Genomic DNA, 21,740 nt, shown 5'->3' with positions numbered 1-21,740 from the left:
TTTCATTGAATTGCCCAGAGTATTTTTTTCCTTATGATCTAGTCAGATCAGACCAGTAGTGGCCAGAACACATAAATCTCTGTTTCAGTTTCTGGAAAGGGTGCACTCTGAGTGCATTTTATAGACACAGTATTAAAAAAGAAAAAAAAAAAACACAGGATTATGAAGTTGAACTTCATTTCTTCCCCATCTGGCCTCTTCAGACTGGCTTTTGACCTCTCACATAGTATCTGGCTCTCAGCTTCACATTTGTGAAACTTTTATGCTTCCCTTTGACTGATGAGATTTATAGGATCAGGTCCTGCAGGTTCCCTTCTGCATATGTGAGTTCTCTAGTAAAATACCCTTCTGAACTGAAGCCAAGAGCTTCAGCAGGCGTGAAATATCAGCTCTAGGAAAACATATTCTGGTTTGGTAGAAAATGTGTGCATGGCTTTGCTGGGAGCAGCATAACATCCTCTCTGAAAACAAACAACTGGCTGCAAGCTACAAACTTGCGCTCACTGTAAACTGATACCTTCTGAACATCGTATTTTTTTATTTTTATCAATTTTAATTGCAATGTCATTTTTGGAGCTGTTGAACCTCTGGTTTTTATTGTCAGCGTAACTGCAGTGCTGTATCTGTCTGTATTTCTAGTATCTGACAGGTGTTTGAACAGATATCCTATATATAGCCCCACAAGATCATTTTCCTGCACAGTCAGCAAAGGCATCGAAGTGTTGTTTCCCTGAATGTGTCAAATGATTTATCATGTATGAAGAAACCATGGTCTAGCAAGCAGAATTACTTCCTTCCTTGCCCCCCGCCCAGGAATGTAAATTCTTGTTCCCCTTTTCTCTTTGGAGGAAACACACGCACACACACACACACACATTTAAAAAAAAAAAAAAAAGTGACATTTCATTCTTTCTTTGTGTCTATCTGCAGACACACAATATCTTGCCGTGCCAGACCGCTTCGAGGTTTGATGCGTGAGCGCTGATGCTGCAGCATGGGCACGCTGTGCTCACGGAGGTCCTGCAGCACGGCAACTCCTTCAAAATGTGCAAAAAATCCCCCAAATCAGCACCTGAGGGAGTGGACTCAGGCTAGATTGGGGTGATGGGGCTCACCTGGTTCTGCAAGGTCTTCCACACGTTGGTTCCCACACCAGGACCCAGCCACAGGAAGATGTGCCGAGGGGTTCAGCTTCAGCAAAGCCCAGCGCGAGGGAGGACCAACCCCTGCATGGGAGCCCGGAAACATTGGCCCAGAGAGGTGGTAGATGCCCCATCCCTGGAGACATTCAAGGCTGGGCTGGACGGGGCTCTGAGCAACCTGATGTAGTTGAAGATGTCGCTGCTCATGGCAGAGTGTTGGACTAGATGACCTTTGAAGGTCCCTTGCAACCCAAACTACTCTATGATTCTGTCGTTTCCAGACCTCACTTCAAACCACACTATGACTTAAAGCCAGTATCTTCTCTGGTAGTTTGTGATGGTTTTCGCAGTAAGACCGGATTTCCTGTTGAACAATATCCAGCACCTTGTAAATTAAACCGTGAGAGAGAAGCAGGGAAAGGAGCCCTGCAACCATGCTGCTGCTCTCCTAGCATAATTTAGCACAGGAAAGGGAAGCAGACACAACAAGAAAAATAATTCTCAATTGTTTTGGAAAAAAAAACCAAAACTCAACAACTTATTTATTTCTAAGTCTCGATGGTGAATTTTACAAGTTTTGGTAGATCACATTCGGCTTGTAAATGGTACTTTGGCTTTACTCTAAGTACATAAATGCTTGATACAAAAGATTAAAAATGCTCTACATCCTGCTCTTCCTCTCTCCAGTGGTCCTTAGAGGAGTCTCAGCATATTACTTCCCATCTTTTAGGAAAAGATTAACAATTAAGTGACTGGAAATAGCTAACTGCAGTTTAATCTGAACATTGCCACATTAATAATGTAAACCAAAGTAATTCAATAACGGAAACATTTCTTACGTCAATAGTTCAAATTAGCATTTATGTCTTGATTCAGCAAATCATTTGACCATGGATTTAAAGCTTTGACATGAAATATTTCATGTCTTTTTACAGCACCAAAAGATGCACTTATTCAGGAATCTGCCCAAGTCTCATCAATGGTCTTGTCTAACTAAAGGAGAAATTGTATTTCACTGGAGTTGGGCCAAAATCTGAGTTTTCAGCTTCCCTGGTAGTACTGTGTAAGGAGTGGGGCTGGGCAGTTGTTGGATGGACCAGGATCCATTTTGTCACTTCGTATTGATATTTAGCTGATTTTTTTAAATGTGTTTTTGTATTTTGTAATATCATTTCAGAAAATTAAAATGCAAAATTGAAACATTATTTCAAAGCAAAATAAACTTATTCTGCTTATACAACAATCAAAGCGAAACATTCTGACTTTGATGATATTTGAATTTCAAAGGGTTTTCAAATATCTTCACATTAACCTGAATCTGCACTTTCTGATAAATGAAGTTTTATCCCCCTGCCTCCTCCTTTACAATTCATCTACCTTATTTCTAATTTGCTCTCCCAAACCATTTCGCTTCATAATGATTGTCCACAGCATGGCTACTACAGTGTTTCAGTTTAAAACCTGCATTTGGCTTCCATGTACTGGACTCTAAGTCCTGCAACATGCTCCCTTACTCTATTTGCCAAGTTAGGAAATTAAAAAATTGTGTGCATGTGCCTATATACACACACACACACACACTATTGTACTGAGGACTGGACTAGGCTGCAAAATCAGGATTTTGGTTTTGAACGCACTCTGCAGGCAAAGCAAGCTCATTTCAGAGAACTAGGTTGTTCTGCTAAAAAAAGAAACGGTCAGAAACAGATGTGACATGCTCATCCCGACCAGAAAGCTTAGGAACACTCGCAACAAAGTTTTGGCTCAGGCTCATCCTCATTTGCAGTGATTAAAAGAATAAGATCATGGCCTGCTTTTGGTAGGATCAAAGGTATCAGAAACAGCGTGAGTAGATTTTATCTTCTCCTGTGAGTTCTAATGGTTTTCTCAGTAAGTCTTGATTTCTTGTTGGACTACTTCCAGCAGTAACTGTAGTTTGTGTGTAATATAATCTGAAAGGGGGGAAAAAAGGAAAGTTCAGTCTGGATGAAATCTTGAGATATGGCTGAAAATCAAAGCATTGGCACTGATGGCTGGAGCACTTTACGTTAGCAAATCACTGTATCTGTTTCCTTTCTTGCTATATGTTTCCTTCTGTTCACTGGTTACTGATACACCTCAGTCCAACATCAAATCAAAAGAAAACAAGATTCATAACTACAACCATAAATCAAACTCAAAACTGCACCCTTGTTTCTGAGTATATCATTGTACCGCCAGGGCTACACCCAAAGGAAATCTTTGCTAGACATTGCATGGAGTGGAGATGTATTTCACCTACAGACCCACATCTGTGCCCAAAACCATCCTGGCCTCTTCACCAAAGAGACAGCCCTCAGGCTCTCCTACCAGTCCCCTTCCCAGCCTTTCAGCAAGTACATTTGTGCACAGGGTTACTGTGACTGCCTGCCAGTCCCTCTTCATCCTAACTCTTGATCTTGTTGCTCAGTGTTAGCCAAATTTGGCTGAGAGGTGGTGATCCCATGAATACGATAAAAGTTTAGTAGAAACCAGGGCTGGGGTGTGAAAACAGATCTCTCTGTCCCCCACACTGGTAGGCCTCAGCCCTGTCTTCTTCAAAACAGAGCATTAGACTGGTTTATCAGGACATTCACAAGCCAGGCAGAGACAACCTGTGCATGGCTGCCAGTCATCGGCACCACAGCCTGCCCCGCGTCTCTCCAGCTACAGAGGCTGTGTCTTTGGAAAGGAGTGGTGGGGTCATGATTTAGGTTTCATGAGGTCTGTTGCTTATGGAGCAAACTGCGTTAGAGATGAGCCCTGGGAACAAACCAACATCCCCATCCCTGAGCATGTTCAGGTCCAGAAGACTGAAACTCAAATGCATACTTACAAAATGGGCTCTGGCAACGATTTGACATTTGCCTACGGATTATGAGGTAGTAGACTGGAAAACCGCTTAAAACCACAGCACATCCAATGCTAATGTTCACTGGATCTGAGTAGAAAGACATTGCCACCGTGAAGAGGCAGATAATGGTAAAAGAGACAGGAATGAACAGTGGAACCTGGAGGAAAGAACACAGACAGAACTGATGAGTGTGGCACACACCAGCACACACCATATTCACTTCTCCATCTTAAAGAAGATGAGAAAAATCATAGAGATGTCCTGCACACTAATTCTGTACTGTCAGTTGTGAACAAGAAAGATGCACAGAACAAAAACTGACTCGTACCACCCTCGGACCCCACTGTGCCCTGTGAGGTGCGCACCTCACTCCTAATACAAGCATCACCTCATAAATGGAAACCAAGCAGGGGGACAAGTCACTTATACCTCACTGCTCCCTTAAGGTACTGCTCCTGTGCATGCACATGCACACATTTCTACTTGCCCCCTGTGGCAACTACTGGTGGAAAACCTGAAGCCAAGAGTAGAAGCAGCATTTTGAATAAAACCCGTTCTTTGGTTATAACACCTGTGACTCATTTTGACCTGCCTCCAGCTTGCCTGAGACTCATAGTGGCCAAATAGGATAAAACAGACTCCGTATCTCCATAGCACCTCCATCAAGTCCATGAGTTTCAACGACACCCTGATGCAAGATCAAAGAGGTAGTCAGCTCCTCAGCTTTACCCTGTTGTGTCAGCCAATTCATCTGGGTTATTTGGAAACTAAATTTGAAGACTACAATAGAAAATAAAACTGTGAAACATTCCCTCAAGTCTTCAGATCCAACCTCAGCCAAGTTTCTCTTCACCACAGCTGATACAATGAAGGAGCTGCTGGTATCATCAAGAGTGATGATCTCTTTTCTGGTAACAGAGACCATCTTTTAGATGTTGACTGTGCAAGATGAAAAAGATCAGTTGCTCCAGCGACAGCAGCCATCCAGCCACCAAATTTATGTGGTCTGCTGTCCTTCCAGCCAGAGCATCCCCTGCAGATTCATGTGTGTGAGAGGCCTGCTTCCTCCTCTTACCAGTAGGGTTTTTTTTTTTACTATTTTTAACTCAAAATGCTGTAGGGTGTAAGAAGTACCAGCACAATCATGTCTGGTTTTTGAGCTGTTCTTCATAAACTGGTGGCAGAAGACCACCTCTCTCTGACCACTAGAGCGCAGCACATGCCCACACCACCTGCGCGCAGCCCTTTCCTCTTGCAGATAACTGGGCTTTGGCTTTGAACTGGCTATAAAACTAGGAAGAGAGGAGAAAAATATCAGCCAAGCTGAACGAAAGCCCAGCATTTCCCTCCGTCACTTAATCTGCCTTTAGGAACCTAAATGCCTAAATCTATACCAAAATTAGGCAAAAATCTCAACAGCCGAAAACATCACCAGTGCTATCCGCTAATAAACTTGCCCCCCAAGAAGCTTGGTTTAAAAGCAAAAGGCAAAACTTATTTAAAATATTGTTCTGGGTGAGTACACGAGTGCAGCCAGCCGACAAACTGGGAAGCTTCAAGGTCTCTACTAAACCTGCTGTCTCCAGCAAAGACCAAGAAGAACTACCCCCAAGCTACACGTCAGATCTCACATGGCTCAGGGAGGAGCACTGGGAGCCCCCGCAAGGGATTCTGTACCCTGAGCTTCTCCCCAGTCAGCTGCCTGGTGCCTGTTGCCTCAGAGGTCTCCTGTCCTCCCCAGGAGCTAGCTGGAGGCACCGTGCAGGTGGGACCAGATACAGGAACAAAACGTGTATGCCTCAAGCATGGCCCCAAACAAACACCTTCTGCACATTATCTAGGAGTGGGAAAGGTGCCTCGAGTGCAGGAAAGCTGCTCCAGCACCAACTCCAGCTTTTCCCCATCGACACAAGGGGACCGGCTGAGCCCCAGCACCCAGCAGCAAGAGAAGGGCCACCGGAGGAGCCCAGCTGAAGGCAAGGGAAAGGCATTCTCCAGCTTCCCTTTGAGGAGGAGGAATTGAATCCCCTTGCTTCTGTCCTTCCTTTTGCCCCCTTTTAATGCCTCTCACTGCTTGCAGCCACTGGTTTGAATGCGCTGGAGCTTTGCAGGTGCATACACAGGGCAGTGCCCGTACAGTAAATCCTGCACTCTCCTCCAAACTCAGCACATCAGCAACCAGCAAAACAATAGATGCACCAGCAGCACTGGCTGGAAATCACCATGGGAGAAGTCTGGACCTTCTTCACAGGAAGGGTTGTCAGGCATTGGAACAGGCTGCCCAGGAAGTGGTGGAGTCACCATCCCTGGAGGTGTTTTGAAGACACGTAGATGAGGTTCTTAGGGACACGGTTTGGAAGTGGACTTGGCAGTGCTAGGTTAACAGTTGGATGTGATGATCTTAAATGTCTTTTCCAACCAAACGATGGGTCAGGCAGCTCCTCAAACCCCACCAGTCACCTGGGCCTTTGGTACAAGAGGCAGCACACAGAGGTCTTGCACAGCTGGACTCTCACAAAGCCGCTCTTCTCTCTCTCCCTGGAGCAAGAAGGAAGGTTCTTCTCTACAGGGCCACACACTGCTCTGGCCATTCACTGTTAGCTGACTGCTGAACAAAACACTTTGTGGTACATGTGCACACACTGTGCACATCCTCAGGGCCTGCAGCATCAATAGTTGCACACAAGCTGCTTTACATTATACAATATTTGTGTGCCAGCAGATGATTCCCCTTAAGTCAGATTTGCTCCCAGGATCCCTCCAGCCCTACTCTTTCCTCCCAAGCCTGTTGCCCTTCTGCTTCTCAGTGAGAGCTGAGACCTACCCACCATTGAAATAACATCCAGGCAAGGGTCCCTCCTTGCAGCCCAAAGGAAATGAGTGTGAGAACTGCCTTCTGCACATGTCACTGTTCCCAGCCTGAAACTTGTCCCCTGGAGCAGGGTGCCATCTTACAGCTGCAACTGGTGACACCAGGTAGAACTGGTTTTATGGGATTTGACATATCAACCAACCTCAGGAGCTACCTGCATGCCTTACCGAGCAATAAGGATGGAGACCCCCTTAGAGCCTAGAAGCAAACCATGGCCATGAAATGCTCTAATTTCACAAGTAAGAGAGAGAAATGACAAACCTGCGCACTCCTGGCTGTTAGATACAGGCCATGCATTACCTTGAATGGGCTGTGCAGCTCTGGGTGGCGGTGACGATGGACAATGAGCCCAAGGGTGGCTAATCCTATGAAGAGCCATCGGGAAAAGCTGAAGAAGTTCATTAGATGGTAGATATCTCCGATACACACCATGGCAGTAACCAAAGGGAACTGAGCATTGTGAAGATGAAATACAATCGTTAAAGCCTTACTATGGTCCTCAGACTAGAAAGGGTAATACGGGTCACCTCCTCCAGCCCCCCTGCAATCACAAATGGCTACTTCACAGCCCCAGAATTTCAGAGAACACCTGGTACTTTACAAAATTTTACACCCCCCTCCAAAAAAAAAAAGCACCTCCACAAATGTTTGTTCCCTATGTTTCCACCACACCTTGGAATTTTTGTTTTCCAAATAGCCAAAGCCTGGCAAAAACGTTTTCACAGAACAATACCAAGCAGCAACTGTGGCAGATGGTAGGAACAGTACTTTTTAAAAGGTGCCCAAGGTTATAGGGCAGAGACTTGAAGGCACTAGGTTTGCATACCAATGCTGGCCCAAGTGGACTTAATGCTTTGCGGTCATTTCCAACATTGCACCTTCTTTATTTTTCAGAGGCTGGCTTAGTGTCCAAATACCCTTTAAAACACCTCAGCTTCTCCAAGTCCTGCAAAAAAGCCAAGACTGCAAGAATGGGGCATGTCACACAGTCAGATCTCCTTACCATTAACATGACAGCGGGAAGCGGTGTGTGCCTTCGAATGTGGATCATAGAGAAGAGCGGAGGCCACTGTCCTTCCCTGGAAGCCACGAACAGAGTCCTAGGAAAAGACAGGGAGCCCTATGCGTTAGCATTCCACATCCACATTAGAAATGAGATGATGAGTCACTGGGCTGACCTGAGGCCACAAGGCTCTCCACCCCTGGGCACAGGTCTGCTATTCAAGGCCATGGTTCTACCTTTAGCCACACTTTTTTGGGCATTTGGAAGAAAAACCCAGTGTTGTATTCCCATCACTCTCCCAGGACCAGTGAGCTCAATGCAGCACAGAGCCCACCAACAGGACCACCAGCAGCATCCCCTTGGGTGGCCCATTGGCCACCTTTGAGCAAGTCCAAAGTGAGCATGAATGAGATCAGGCTGGAAACAGAAGCAAGAAAGTTTCTTGCCATCAGAGAAGGAATTAATCTTTCTAGTAGGAAGTGGAGGGGGGTCACAAACTTCAGTTCTTTACAAGAGAGGCTGGTGAGTTTATGAAAGGGGATTGTCAGTCTTGATGTCTATATTTATATATATATAAAAATATATATATGAATATCTACTAAAAATAAAGTGCAATTTCCTCAAATAATAGAGGATTTTCAATCCTCTGGCCAGCTGTAGGAAAATGTAGCTTGGCATACTGCCAAGAGGCCAGCAACACAGAAGACCAGCTACAAAATGACAGCAGAGAGCTCCTTGCCTCCATCCATCCTTGGACTCACGAAAGGGCAATTAGGGAGAAGTCATTGCATCCAATTTTATAAATGTAATATCCACAAACAAACCATGCCAGAGCATCAGCTGGGCTGGAGCAGGGCCCAAAGCAGCTGGGGCATGAGTGTAAAACTGGTTTTATTGCTGTCTCTGTGGTTTTGCAGGGGTGTGGCTGGCCAGCAGCCAGGGAGGCCCCGTGGCTGTTTATATGGCCTTACTGCAGTGATTATGTTAATGGTGCCAGGATGGGGGAGAGAAGAGAGACAGGGACACGTAGAACATTTGTGCTGTCGAGGGACTTCTTATCCTTAAAGAAGACCACTATCTAGAGGAGCTAACGGGGAGGATTCTCCACACATTGTTTAATACAGGACTTCAGGGTAGTGACTCAAATAATTCATTAGCTTTTGAGCTATGAAACATCCCTTTCATATCAACTGATTTTTCCTTTCACATTCAAAGCTGTGAAACAGAATCAGCTTCAGAGAGCTCACTCATCTCCTTGGGACCAGCAGGACGCGCTTCTCCGTGAGCTCTGCCCTCCTCTCCAGTTTCAGGAGTCCCAGAAGGACGTGCCGCCTAGTAGCCAGTGAAGCTCGCAAGATAATATTTCTACAAAACAAAGCTTTTCTTATTGCTACAGCCAGACTTGCTGAACCTCGACTATTGATTGAGGAATAGCCTGTCCCCAACAACATTTCACTGACCCCAAAGCGAAGTCCTTGAGGGAGAGTTCACCTTTGGCCAGAGATCCTCGTAACAGTGGGACCCTGTGCCCTGCAGCAGAACAGCTGGGTGAAGCCCACAAAAGAAGACTCTGTCTCACTGAGCAGCTGCCAATGTCAACAAAGCCTCTAGTTCACCAGAAACATTGACATTTTACTTTAAACTGAAGGCGGGCGTGGGGAGGAAGATAAAAATCTTTGTTTGTGACCAGCCCTAGATACCAAAATCTGGACCTGGCCAGAAATAGTAAGGGTAGACTCAGCCAACAGGAATGGTCCTGTAGCTGATATCCTGGGAGTCAAAGGCCTTATTTTTCCCACAAGTGTGGCTAAAATGCCATCGTGTGGATGGGCAGTTGCACACTTCTCTCTGACTCAATAAGCCAAAAGAGTAATAAGTTCTTAAGGACGTGACCTTGAAAATGTGAAGATTCCTCCATTCATGGTTCCGAAGCAGGACAGTGCAACAAGGACAGGGACCACTGAGATCAGGCTTTTGAAGGCTCGCTGCACAAAGCTCTGGAGGAAAAGTAAGTGTGATTTTAGGAACATGTGGTGATCTCTAGATGACATCAGACTCAAAAGAAAATTTACTCCCATGAGGGAGTAAAATATAACTCATAAATCTTGCCTTTTCTACTGTCATCTGTAGGTTCTTTTTCATTATCTTTTAGGCAAGAATACAAGAAATTACTGTTGCCCAATAATCCAGAGAAATGACAAAGCAATAAAGCATTTATTAGGAGATCTGTCTCCTAAATATATGCCATGACCACCCCTTCAGTATGAGCCGATCACGCTAAAGAAAGATAACAGTAGGGGTGACGACTCACCACAGCCACAGCAGGAGAAGCCAGAACATCTTGCATTCCCAGGACGGTGTAATAGGAGACGTTGGTGAGCATGTACCCCACAATTACAGTGACCACAGACACGATGACAGCCAGGGGGATATTTCTACAAGAGCGGGGAAGAGAGGCACACAAAGAACAAGACGCTATCCCTTGTTAAGCACAATACCACTGTAGGTTGCAGCTGGCATTGGTTAGGTGAACCCACAAACTTATTCCCTCCCATCCTGTGTTTGGGAAAACCCTGGTACGCCAGAGGCTGGCAACCCAAGACAACTTCTTCCCTGACTTACCGTTCAGGTCTCACCAACTCTTCACGTACAAAGCTGGCCTGAAACCTGTATGGTGGGAGGAGACAGAAAGTTTGAGCCAGGTCTTCGACACCATTCTGCAGCCCATGAAGTGCTCTCCCGTCACACCTACCAGCCTGAATATGCGAACATGCCTGCATAAAAAGCCAGGGGTAGCTTATCCAAAGCCAGTGACTGTTTGTTGAAAGCATCCTGGAAGTTTTCAGTGTGGCCTGAAGAAGAGAGAAACAAGGGACACAGAGCAGGGAAATGTCAGGGACAAGGTTCCTTCCCGCAGGATAATGCCCCTTGTACCTCTTGCCCAGACCTGGGAAGAGTGTTTGTGATTTCCTGGGAGCCAGGTAGGTGGATTTGTTTCGTTGCTTTAATTTGCAGTGCTGTGCTGATGTGTTTGCTTCATGAACAGTGACAGAACAAATCTGTCCCCCGTGCAGACACAGGACATATTTCAGGAAGAGCAACACGAGTGGCTGGTTCTGTTTCAGACAGAGCCCGCTGTGGGAACAGGAGATCACAGAGACGAGAGGACTCAAATTGTCCCATCCTTTCTTTAGGACCAAAATTAATTCTCCAGGTTGACCTCCCTCTTCCCCCCACCAGCCCCCAATAAGCAGCTGGATGCCTGCTCCCCTTTGATGTGGCGCAGCCAGCGAGGCGGCTAATTCGGCTCCCGCCACGCTCCCTCCTGATCCCACTGCTGGAGCACTGACCCCAGCCCCATGCTGGCCGGAGCATGGGAACTGAGGCAGAGGAAGGAGAGGGGACCGCGACAGCCTGGTCCTTGCCCGGGGAGCGCTCCCCACCCATTGGCCCTGCCCCAGGACACAGAGGGCAAAGCACGTAAAATGTCAAAAAAAGTAGAGGTGACTCATATAAAAATCTCATTTTACCAGCTCCCCCAATTTTTCTAAAACTTTTCTGCTTGAAATACCACAAAAGAAAAAAAAAAAAAAAAAGAAAAAGAGATTTTTTGATACAAACCATATTTTATCAAACTCCAAAAAGATATAGGGAAGGGAAGGAGAAACACCTAAAGGCCTCTCATTCAAAGGAAGAATAATAAAGGAACACAGTCAAAGGGAGCTGTATTTCCAACATTTTCAAATGCAGGTGGCCCAAAGTTTGGGTTTCTATGTCTATATTCGCTTCTCCATACCAAAGTCTCTTTAAAAGGTGCAGAGCTCACTTAGTTGGGCTTCACCAGGAAAGGGGTGAAATGGCACAAGGCACATGGAGAAAGCCAGGCCATGTCTATGGAGGTGCCTCTGAAAGGAGCTCTGTGACAAGATTTGGGCATTTGGGTTTGAAAACCTGGCTCAGCAAGTCTCTAAAACAAACCTGTGCCAAAGGCAAGAAAATGGCAGAGGAAAGGACAAGAGTGCAACCAAAAATAGTAGAACAAGGCAGGGGAATCAGGCACATTGGTTTAAAAGTATAAGCAAAAAAAAACCACCCCAACCCAGGTAAAAAATAAAATAGATTTGAAGAAAACCAAACCAAAATACAGGAGTGGGCCTCTCAGGGTAGTCTTTTTATATTCTAAAATGATTGCTGATAAATGATGGTGCATAAAAAGGATTTATTGTCTGCAATACACTAATGAATGATTTACAGTCCCCTATGAGTCACATTAAATACAACCTGTCATATGGGTGTCTCCTGGTGAATTCTCCCTCCAGATGTCACGAGCACTTACCGTCCTCACTGGAGGATGGGTGCCAGGGCTCCAGATTGTCATTTTAAGGCATTTCTAACAATAATGGCTTGGGATTTCTAGCTGCAGGGCAGACCTTCAGCTCAGAAGTGCTGCCAGCCTGAGGGGATCTTCGCATGTTCAAAGGAGCCAGCTCCAGACTATCAGAAAGAAACCAGATCATGGAGCCTACCGCCTGTGTTGTTTTCTCCACAGAGAAAGGCATTAGCATCAAGAGGGAGGAGGCTTCATCCCTCGAGTGGGAATGCCTTGTGCTTTTCTATAAACTGAGCCCTGGATTAAAGCCAGCACTCATGTATCATTCCCAGAAGATACTACTAGTAGGGTTTTTGTCCCCCCACTCTGGATGTGAGTATGCAATCCTGTGCGAGTCCATCGTAAGTTTATTAATTTAATGCCCGTCTCAATTAGGAGGTAAAAAAAAAACCCAAACATTAGCCACAGAAAGGTTAGAGATACAGTTACCAGGGCTCAGCTGAGGGCTCGTAACTCATTATACAGCTGTGACTGGCTCTGATCACCACTGAATGCTGCCACACATCCCTGATGTTTATCAAATTTGTGCTGCTTTGGGAGGATTTTGAGCCACACTGAAAACAGGCAAGTCTGACACCAAAGAAAGACTGTCCCCAGAGGAAAGTGCCTGTATGACCCTGGAAAGGCTCGCACAGCCTCGGCTGCTGAGAGGTGACTCAGTTTTGGAGAAAGTACAGCTGAACTGGGTTCATCAGCTCCGGTGCAATGACACATCTTTAATGCCAGTTACCCCAGTCTCAGCTCCCAGCTAGTTCACATCCAGCACACAGGCAGAGAAAGCTCCTGCCAGATAAAGGAGAGCCACACTTGTCACTAGGGACTGATAAATATCGTGACAGGCAGGCATGTCGAGCACCCTCCCTCAGCCATGCAGCAGCACACCTACCCTGGGCCAGCAGCATCATCCCTGGCACGATGATGAGTGCAAGTGCCAGCAGTTTGACAATGGAGAGAGCTGTCTGCAGCCGGGCACTCCAGGTGACGCTCCACGAATTGAGGGTGAGGACCATGTCTGGAGAGGAGACCACACTGTTACAGCTCTAGTCCGTTCTCGACACATGCAGGAAAAAATAGAGCAGTGCTCCCTGCTCTAAGGACTTTGGGGAGAAGGCTGCGTGTTTACAGAGAGGGTGAGAGATGTCAGAAAACATCACAGGTGTGGTCCAGCATATCATGTTTGAAGGGGGAGCTGAATTATGCTCCTAAGAGCAACCAGGACCATGGGTCCTGTAAGGTGATTCCCCTGTCTGGAAAGAAGATTCGAGTTTGCAGGGACATCTCAGCAGCCACCTTCACAGTGGTCCCTATGCCAGTACACACTGGTCTGGAGCAGGCAGGACAGCTTCATGGGCTGGGTGTACCAGGTGAGGAGTTCAAAATCTTGACCCTTACACCCTCAAACCAGGTGGCATTTGCACAATTGTACATGAAGAATTTCTACCCTGATACTTGGCACAACCCCCCCAACATAGGGTTCCAGCTGGTCTCCAAACCAAAACCTTGTATTAGGAAGTTTTGGGTGGCCAAGGAGGTAGTCTGGGGCCCCTATCCCACAGTTATCCCAGAAGATAACACCCCATAGGTGTCCCTGGTCCAGGGCAGAGAGGCTTGGAGATCAGCAGTCCCACAAAAGTCAGTACTTACAGTACCCCAGGAGGGACACGAGCTTCACAGCAGGGACAGGGATTGCACAGGGGGCAAAAAATGGCTCCAGCATGTACCGTCCAAATGCCAAAGAAACCACAGCGCTGTTGGCAGGTCTGGGGGGAAAACCAACCACACACTGTAGTCTGCGGACAGCCAAAAAATGTCATGATGTAAAACTGCACAAAACTCAGGAGGGGGGGGACATTTCCCCATCCAGCATAATCCTTCTCTCCTGTGCAGGTGGTGACTTCCCACAGAGTCTTTTTCTCAGTAAACAGGTTAAAAACCACATAATGTAAAAAGATTAATTCTGAACTCAAAAGCTAAAGCTGAGATTAATCATACTGAGCAACACAGTGTGGTTTGTACATCCTGCTTCATCTTAGTTTACATGAAGGACACAGGTTATTGAGAGGGAAGGACTTTAAAGTTGAAAAATAAGTCATTTATGATTTTCTAGAATATTATTTATCTCGTGGCTGAGCCAGAAAGTTGTCTCCACAAGAGAATGTGAAAAAGTTTCACAATGAAAAGAAAAGATCTGAAATAAATCTGGCGTTTATTGTCAGACTATGAAAAACACCGTGGCTCTTGGAGGACACAAGCTGCCAGGGGAGAAGATAGATATTCCTCAGGCACAAACCACATTGAACATGTGTAACTATTTAATCATTATGCCTTCCTCCTTTTATCACTAAAAATCTTCAAAAGTTGTTCAGATTGTTTCTATGCTTCACTTTACTAACTGCCTGGACTGTTACCTGGCACCGTAACTTTTGGGTTTTTAAATTGTTACAGTATCCAGCAAAAGGCACACAAACAAAATCTCTTACCTGATAGCAAAAAACTCTGCCCACAGGAATAAGAAACTTGGCAGAGGCCCTAGTGTCTCCAAAATGTAGATATAGTGTCCTCCAGACTTGGTGATTCTTGTTCCAAGCTCTGCGTAACTCAAGGCACCTGGAAAAGTTCAGGTAGAAACACATTGAGTAAATAATCCTATGGATTTTCTCTTTTCTGTCTGACTATTAAAGGATTGAATTAATCCGTTTAAAATAAGTCATGAATTGAAGGAAGAAAAGGGGGTTTAGCAGATCCGCTCTTCCCAATTTTTGTGTGCTACCATGTTTTGAAGTAAGTTTTGAAGTAATTGACTTTTCTGTCAGAAGGAAAGGAATCCTCCATTTTCTGGTTAATGATACAACTTCTCCAGGGAAGTTATGTTGAAAGGCATATGATAGAAAAGTCACACTAAGCTATAAGAGGTTTCCTTTGAAAAGCATCCTGGAGGTTCAGGCTCTTGCCTCTCACAGTAAGTGAGAAGCGAAGTGGCATCAGTGAAATGGCGCTTATGGGGCGGTTACAGCAGCTCAGCCAACAGGTCGAGGATGAATGGGTCATTTCAATCACATTTTTGGTCAGAGACCATGTTCCTGTGGCCTTGTCTTGTTTCTTCACATAAATCTCTTCCTTCATTCGAAGACACCAGACAGCAGACTTGGAAGAGCATCTCCTCTGAGAGGGAAGACCTGCCACCAGAGGAAAACACAACCCTGATGGTTCGGAGCAAGGGAATTGTCCATGTGAGAGGCTCAGTCGGTCTACCTGAAGGGAAGTTATAGCCAGGTGGGGACTGGTCTCTTCTCCCAGGCAGTTAGCAATAGGACAAGCGGGCATGGGCTTAAACTCTGCAAGGGGAAATTTAGGCTGGATATTAGAAAGAAATTCTTTACAGAAAGAGTGGTCAGGCATTGGAATGGCCTGCCCAGGGAGGTGGTGGAGTCGCCGTCCCTGGAGGTTTTTAAACTGAGATTGGACATGGCACTTAGTGCCATGATCTAATAAATGGACTAGAGTTGGACCAAGGGTTGGACTCGATGATCTCTGAGGTCTTTTCCAACCCAGTTGATTCTGTGATTCTGTGATTCTCATGTGTTAATGTACCAACAGAACCAGGGGCTGCCTGCTCCTGTTTCCGCAGGCAGCTCTGCACCACCCTACCCCTGCACTGGGGCACAGCGAGAAGCCCTGGGAGAGATGTGCTGGAGAAGACAGCCTAAAACTCTCAGGCAAATGGATAGAAACATTTGTGCCTCTGCCAAAAAAAAAATCCATCTGTGTTTTCTCTATAGAGCAATTCATCATGGCACGTGAATGTGTATGAGTACGCACCTTAAGCCCTGCCTACACTGGATCCACTTGCTAGGTTAAGCATCCTTTGTTAACCAAAAGAGATCATAAAATGCTCTGTTGTGCCCAACACTTCCTGAAACAGGGCTGGGCGCTGTTTGGGATGCAGCCCTGTGGGGTGACACCATCTCTAGCTGTGCCATTTACTTCTTCACCCAGCTCAGGTGGTCGCAAAGGGACAGCACAGAGGAGCCCAGCCATAGGTACAGCCCTGCCTCCAAGTCCTGTGCCATATTCGAGTCATGCTGATGGTGAGGACCCAAATTTTCCCCCTTCTCTGTTGGCAGATTTGTGCAGAATCCCTGTTCTAACTCTTGCACATAGGCAGATACGTCCTCTCGTTTATCCCAGTAGGTCTCTTGACATGCTTCAAGTGTGCATTTAGGTGCTCTGTTGAACTCATACCATGGGACTCATATAAATGCCATATGGGGGGAAAAAATAAAAAAGCACAGTAGAAAGTGGATATTTTTCACGTACTGCAAAAAAAGTTTCAGGGAAATGATCAAGGGAGGTCATCAGGCTGAAAAAAGGGAAGAACAAACTGACAAATCCAGCTACAAAACACAGTAACTTGATAAAGAGGCTCCCAAGGCCCTTCCAGAACAGTCTGTCAAAGGATGTAACAGAGAGAGAAATGTTTCCAAGTGCAGAACTTGGTCTACGTGACCAGCACACACGTTATCATTTATTGCTCTGCTCAGTTAAAAGCAACACTATGCTCACATTATATTTTGAGGTTTTCCTTAAGCAAAAGTATATCATTCACGAAACAACCACACACAGGCTGCATCCCACATGTATGGCAAAGGAGACCTGCACTTAACAGCATATGCAAAAACATGAAATATTGGTAGACGTATGCTAAGTGCAAGAACCAAAATTGTAGCCATATTAACAACTGAATTTTCCAATTTCTAAATTTGCATGTGTGTGTCACAGTGCCAAGGTGTTTTATTCCCACATGGAGTATTTCTCCTTTCTTGCCTTTTTTGCTTTTTTCCTAAGTTATGATAGAAGAAGAATTTTAAAGTCACCCACTGAAATAAACACCAGATTTCTCCCCAGAGTTGAGAGATCTTCCAGTTCTCCTGACAGCACCTTCAGAGCATTTCTGAGATGGTGCTTTTATATGGTTTACGAAGGAAACTAAAAGCCACACATCTCATCCATTGTAACTTTAAGAGCTGCATTATTTCAGAAGGAAACTGTCATCAGAAAGCCAACCCTTTGTGAGAAAAGACTGGTATTAAATTCCAGAAACTGAGCCAAGGGTAATGCACAGAACACAGGGCTGAACTGCTCTGCTCCATCTCCTTGCTCCAAGGCAGCATCAGACATATCCAGAGTATTCCTGACAGACCCCCACCCGCCCACCCCTGCCTGGGGGACACCCTGCAGCTCCCCAGGCAATCTGCTCTGGAGCTTCTCTGTCCTCACCAATGGAAATGGGATCCCTTAGGGCACATTACGACTGTCGCTTCTTGCTCTTTTCACCATGTCTATGAAAAGCACCGTGTAGCCCTCGTACTCATAAGTGCCTTTTAGATGCCTACATCTCTTTTCCACCATATGGAATGAATCCCCCTACTTTCTCCCAGCTTTCCCAGCAGAAACTGTGCTATGTCCATCCGCAGTCATTGTCACTCCTCTGCCCCGGACTCACACACGATTTCATATTCACAAATCATAAATGCTGGGATTTTCTCAGTCAACACGGAGGGATAATTTGAACTAAAGACCCCTAGTGACCTTCCCAGGCTTGTTAAACCTTTGTTTCTGTTGCAGTAGGAATGGAGAAATTTTGGTCTATTCCGCTCCTGACTTTTTATATATAAAAATGTGCAGGTTCCCCTCACCTCCTGGGTGCTTGAGCAAAGGCTGACAAAGCTCACCACTCACCAAACATTGAGAGGAGTCCGCAGGCAAACCAGACAACCAGGGAGAAACCCACGCTGCCGGAGTTTTTCAGTACTCCTTTTGGGGAGATAAAGATGCCGCTGCCCACCATGCTGCCAATGAGGAGTGAGAAAGCCCTCAGCAAAGTTATCTTTTTCCTCAGAAAGACGGCCTCCTCTTTTTTCTTGTCTTTTCCCATGTTTTTCTTCTAATCCCAAAGGAAACTCTTGCATTCAGGAGCTGTGGTCTCCTAAGTGTCCTCAAGGGCTCACCTGTAAGACGAGGAAAGAGTTAGAGATTCGGGGGTCTTCTTTTTAGGATAAGACTATTCACAATAACCTGTCCCGATCTGTTGAGTCTGTTCTCCTCAAGCTGCTGGATGCACCAACCAAACCACAGGTGCCTGTAACACGCTCACCAGCATCATCTCACATCCGTACAGCTCCAGAGATGGACTGCTCAGTGTGTTCTACCTCTTCTGCCAGGGACCACAGACTGTTGCAAGTTGTGTGCCACAATTCAGGATATGATTTCCAAATTCAGCCTAGATGCCCAGACCGGAACTGGCCAGATTAGGGTAATTTAATGGGACTTAATTTGTGGGAACATTGGTATCAGCATGCTGGCAGAAAGCAGATTTCAAGTTGAAAAGCTAATAATCAACAACTTCAGGATCTCTGAGGTGTTTTTTGTTGTTGTTTTTTTGAGAAGCAAAGAGCTGTGTTAGCTGGGGTACAGATTTAAGCATTTTTAACTTCCCATCCATCCTTGCAGAACAAACAAACCCTGATTTTCTCACTAGGGCTTCATTTTATCAGTGTTTTTTTTAATATACTGTAAAGCATTTTTTCTATCAGAGTACTGAAGAGTCTGGAATAAGTGCTGCTTACAGTTGCAAGACAGAGAATAGTCATTAATATCAGACATATTGTTTCTTCTATTAATATAAAAACTTTCTCAACAACAACAGCAGGAGTGGAGAGTTTTTCTTTAAAAAGAGGGAACTTCAGACACTCCAGGGGTCACAGGAGTTGATCTAGATCCTGTTCTCTCACACCATGGTAACCTCCTACTTCACCGTTTTGTCTCCCCAGTCTCTCAGTCCCAGGCTGGCAACTTCACCAAGAAACTCACCTTCTGCCTAGGCAGGGAAGACAAATTCACATCAGCTATTACTGTTTAATTTGCTGTAGCAAACCTGCTTGTAGTTTTTCTAACAGCAAGGTAGACACTTTACAATTAACTCTAGCAGAGCAGACTAGACAGGTCTGGAGTAAGTGATTTGTTTCCTGTCAAATTGCAGTAAAATCACAGGTAAAATGAATATTTGCCCCAGCCCCATGGGTCTATACTACTGCAAAGTTACGCTGTACATCAGACCATATTTTATGGATTTCTTAAACTATTTAATAATGGCAGTGGTGTGTCTGGGAGCAGGCAGCAGTCACCTATAGAAGCAGATCTAAGCAGCCAGAAATAAAGTTCTTGGAAGTCTGTATTTTCCACGCATAGACATAAATGTCCCCATAACTTCAAGGGGACAATTCTTGTTACCGCTCACCCACAATACCTCTTTGTATGCCCTGTATAAACTCAGTATAACTAAGGGCTTCTCCCCCCTATCCCCAGCTATTTTCCCACCTGGAAACCAGCAGGAAGAAGTGGGGGTTCTCACTTTCTCCGCAGACATATGAATAGCACATGCAGAAAGCCCTCGCTCCTGCCAGCAGCATTTGCTGGTTTCTCTGAGATCGCGCCAAGCCTGCACAAGCATCTTCTCAATCAAACCAGCCAAGTTTAGTTATTAAAGCTCTAATGAGTCCCGGAGGACTCCTCGAGGCTCAGATGGGTCACACCAGCCTCTTCTGGTCCCGCAGAGCCGCTTCTTGGAGTCCCAGAACCTCGCAGGGCTGCTGGATATGGAGGCTCTGGAGGAGCAGGGAAAGACCCCAGGAGCTTCCCGAGCCAGCAGCTGCAGCTCCCTCAGATGCTAATTAATTAGCTCATGTGAATTACAGATATCATCTGGGATTCCTCAGCTGAAAGGGGAACCACAGAGCGTTCGTTTGCAATGGTGAAACACAGAGGGCTCACCACATTGAAACCGAACTGGAGAGAGATGTGTTGTGCACAGATATGTCTAAAATGCTATTGCAAGATAATTAAAATGGCACTTATCTGTTTGGCTGGGTTTTGAACAAAGCACATGCATTTATAATCCATCAGACTTCCATTTCTTGCTGAGATCCCGAAGCAGCAAACGACGGTGTCTCTTCGCAGCCTCTGAAATTATACAAACGTTGGGGGAGGAACAAAAAAAAAGGAGATATCAAATCAAATTTACAGACAAGGTTAATGGTCCAAAGCAAATAACAAACTCCACACTTCTGTCCACATGTGCTTTTTTTTTTTTTTTTAATACTACTGCCATGCAAAAGCATTTTGAGATAAAACAGTCCAGTCCAGCAAATTTCAGAAACATGAAATCTATCAGGATTTGTTCCAGAAGCTGTTGAAGGGAGAGGGGAAAAAAAAGAAAGAGTAACAGAAAGCTATTGAATAGCACTTCAAAGAGACACCTAGCAGAGCCCACCGCCTGGAGAGAACATTCCTGCCTGCTCCACTTTCCAGCTACATTCCAGCACCAGGCACATTAAAATGCAGAGATGTTAATCCTTGTGGCAATGCTTAAGAATATTCACAATGTGCTTAGCACAAAGGAAACACACAAAGCTGCTCTTTGTTCACCCTTTTGACTTAAAGGACAGGCTCAAATCCTTCTCTATTCCAAAACATGGTACCTTTGCTCAAGATCATCAGCTAGCAGGACTGGAGAAAAACAAACCCATTTCACAACTTTTCACACCTGCTGGGTCTTTACTCCCTTGTTCTGCACCTTTACTGTTTTATTTTGATTTATATTTTTAGCTGTAAGTCTTACCTCACAGGCACTGGAGGATGGAGATGGAGATGAAGGAGTCAAGCGTAAAAAGAAAAATCATGTTTGTTATTCACAGTGGTGCTTTAGAGGCCCCAGCTGAGAGCAGGACCCATCGCGATCGGCACACAGGCAGAGCAGCTGACACTCTGCTGCAAAGCCAGAGATATGAACAAGCAAGTTAGAGAAAGCAGAGAAGGGAGAGAGCATCATTCTCAGCTGGGGAGACAAGACCTCAAGCGGCCAGTGACCTTCCTCCTGCTGTCACACAGGACACAGGTGGCATCCCTGAGAAACAGATCATACCTCCTGAGTCCCGGTTCAATTATTTACCACCCACTCACCCCCAAATAAAAAAGAGCTACTAGAGAGTACTCCTAACTATTTACAGATGTATTTTCTCTTTTCCTGGGCTTCAATCAAAACCATACAGCCAAGAACAGGTTAACCCCTCCCTTTTCATACTGCAAAAGATGTAGGCATCAAACTGTTCTCTGAAGTCTCACTATTATTTTGGGGTTTTTGATGCCAAAAAATGTCACTCCGCTTCAGTGTCCACCACAAGGCACAGGATCTCACTAAATAAAATCAGCAGTGAATGGGAGCTTTTTTATTCATGCATGAAAGTAGCACAAATAAGCTTTAATGAGACCAGTGGTGGTCCGTTCTGGGAACTTGATCAGAAAATCTATTTAGGAGACCTGAGAGATGTTTGTTTATAGACCAAAATGAACAGAAGAAACAGGCTGAAAAGACAAGACATGCAGCTCAACTTCTTTGCAGTTTT

General features: G+C 45.4%; 1 protein-coding gene across 1 annotated transcript; it reads right to left on the bottom strand.

Annotated features, from left to right (window-relative positions):
- Positions 1-1,702: 1,702 nt before the first annotated feature.
- LOC309446567 (cystine/glutamate transporter-like) lies at positions 1,703-19,837 on the bottom strand. The gene is made up of 12 exons (XM_082066425.1): positions 18,019-19,837; positions 14,760-14,886; positions 13,924-14,039; positions 13,166-13,291; positions 10,642-10,741; positions 10,512-10,556; positions 10,201-10,324; positions 9,783-9,886; positions 7,890-7,986; positions 7,187-7,336; positions 3,997-4,171; positions 1,703-3,094 (listed from the first exon to the last, which is right to left on the bottom strand). Exons 1-12 carry the CDS (start codon positions 18,212-18,214, stop codon positions 3,030-3,032), a joined length of 1,425 nt encoding a protein of 474 aa, XP_081922551.1. The 5' UTR covers positions 18,215-19,837; the 3' UTR covers positions 1,703-3,029.
- Positions 19,838-21,740: the final 1,903 nt, after the last annotated feature.

The sequence above is a fragment of the Streptopelia decaocto genome, assembly GCF_964273445.1.
Source record: "Streptopelia decaocto genome assembly, chromosome: 1".
NCBI classification, from domain to species: domain Eukaryota; kingdom Metazoa; phylum Chordata; class Aves; order Columbiformes; family Columbidae; genus Streptopelia; species Streptopelia decaocto.
This window is presented reverse-complemented; position numbering and strand designations above follow the sequence as displayed.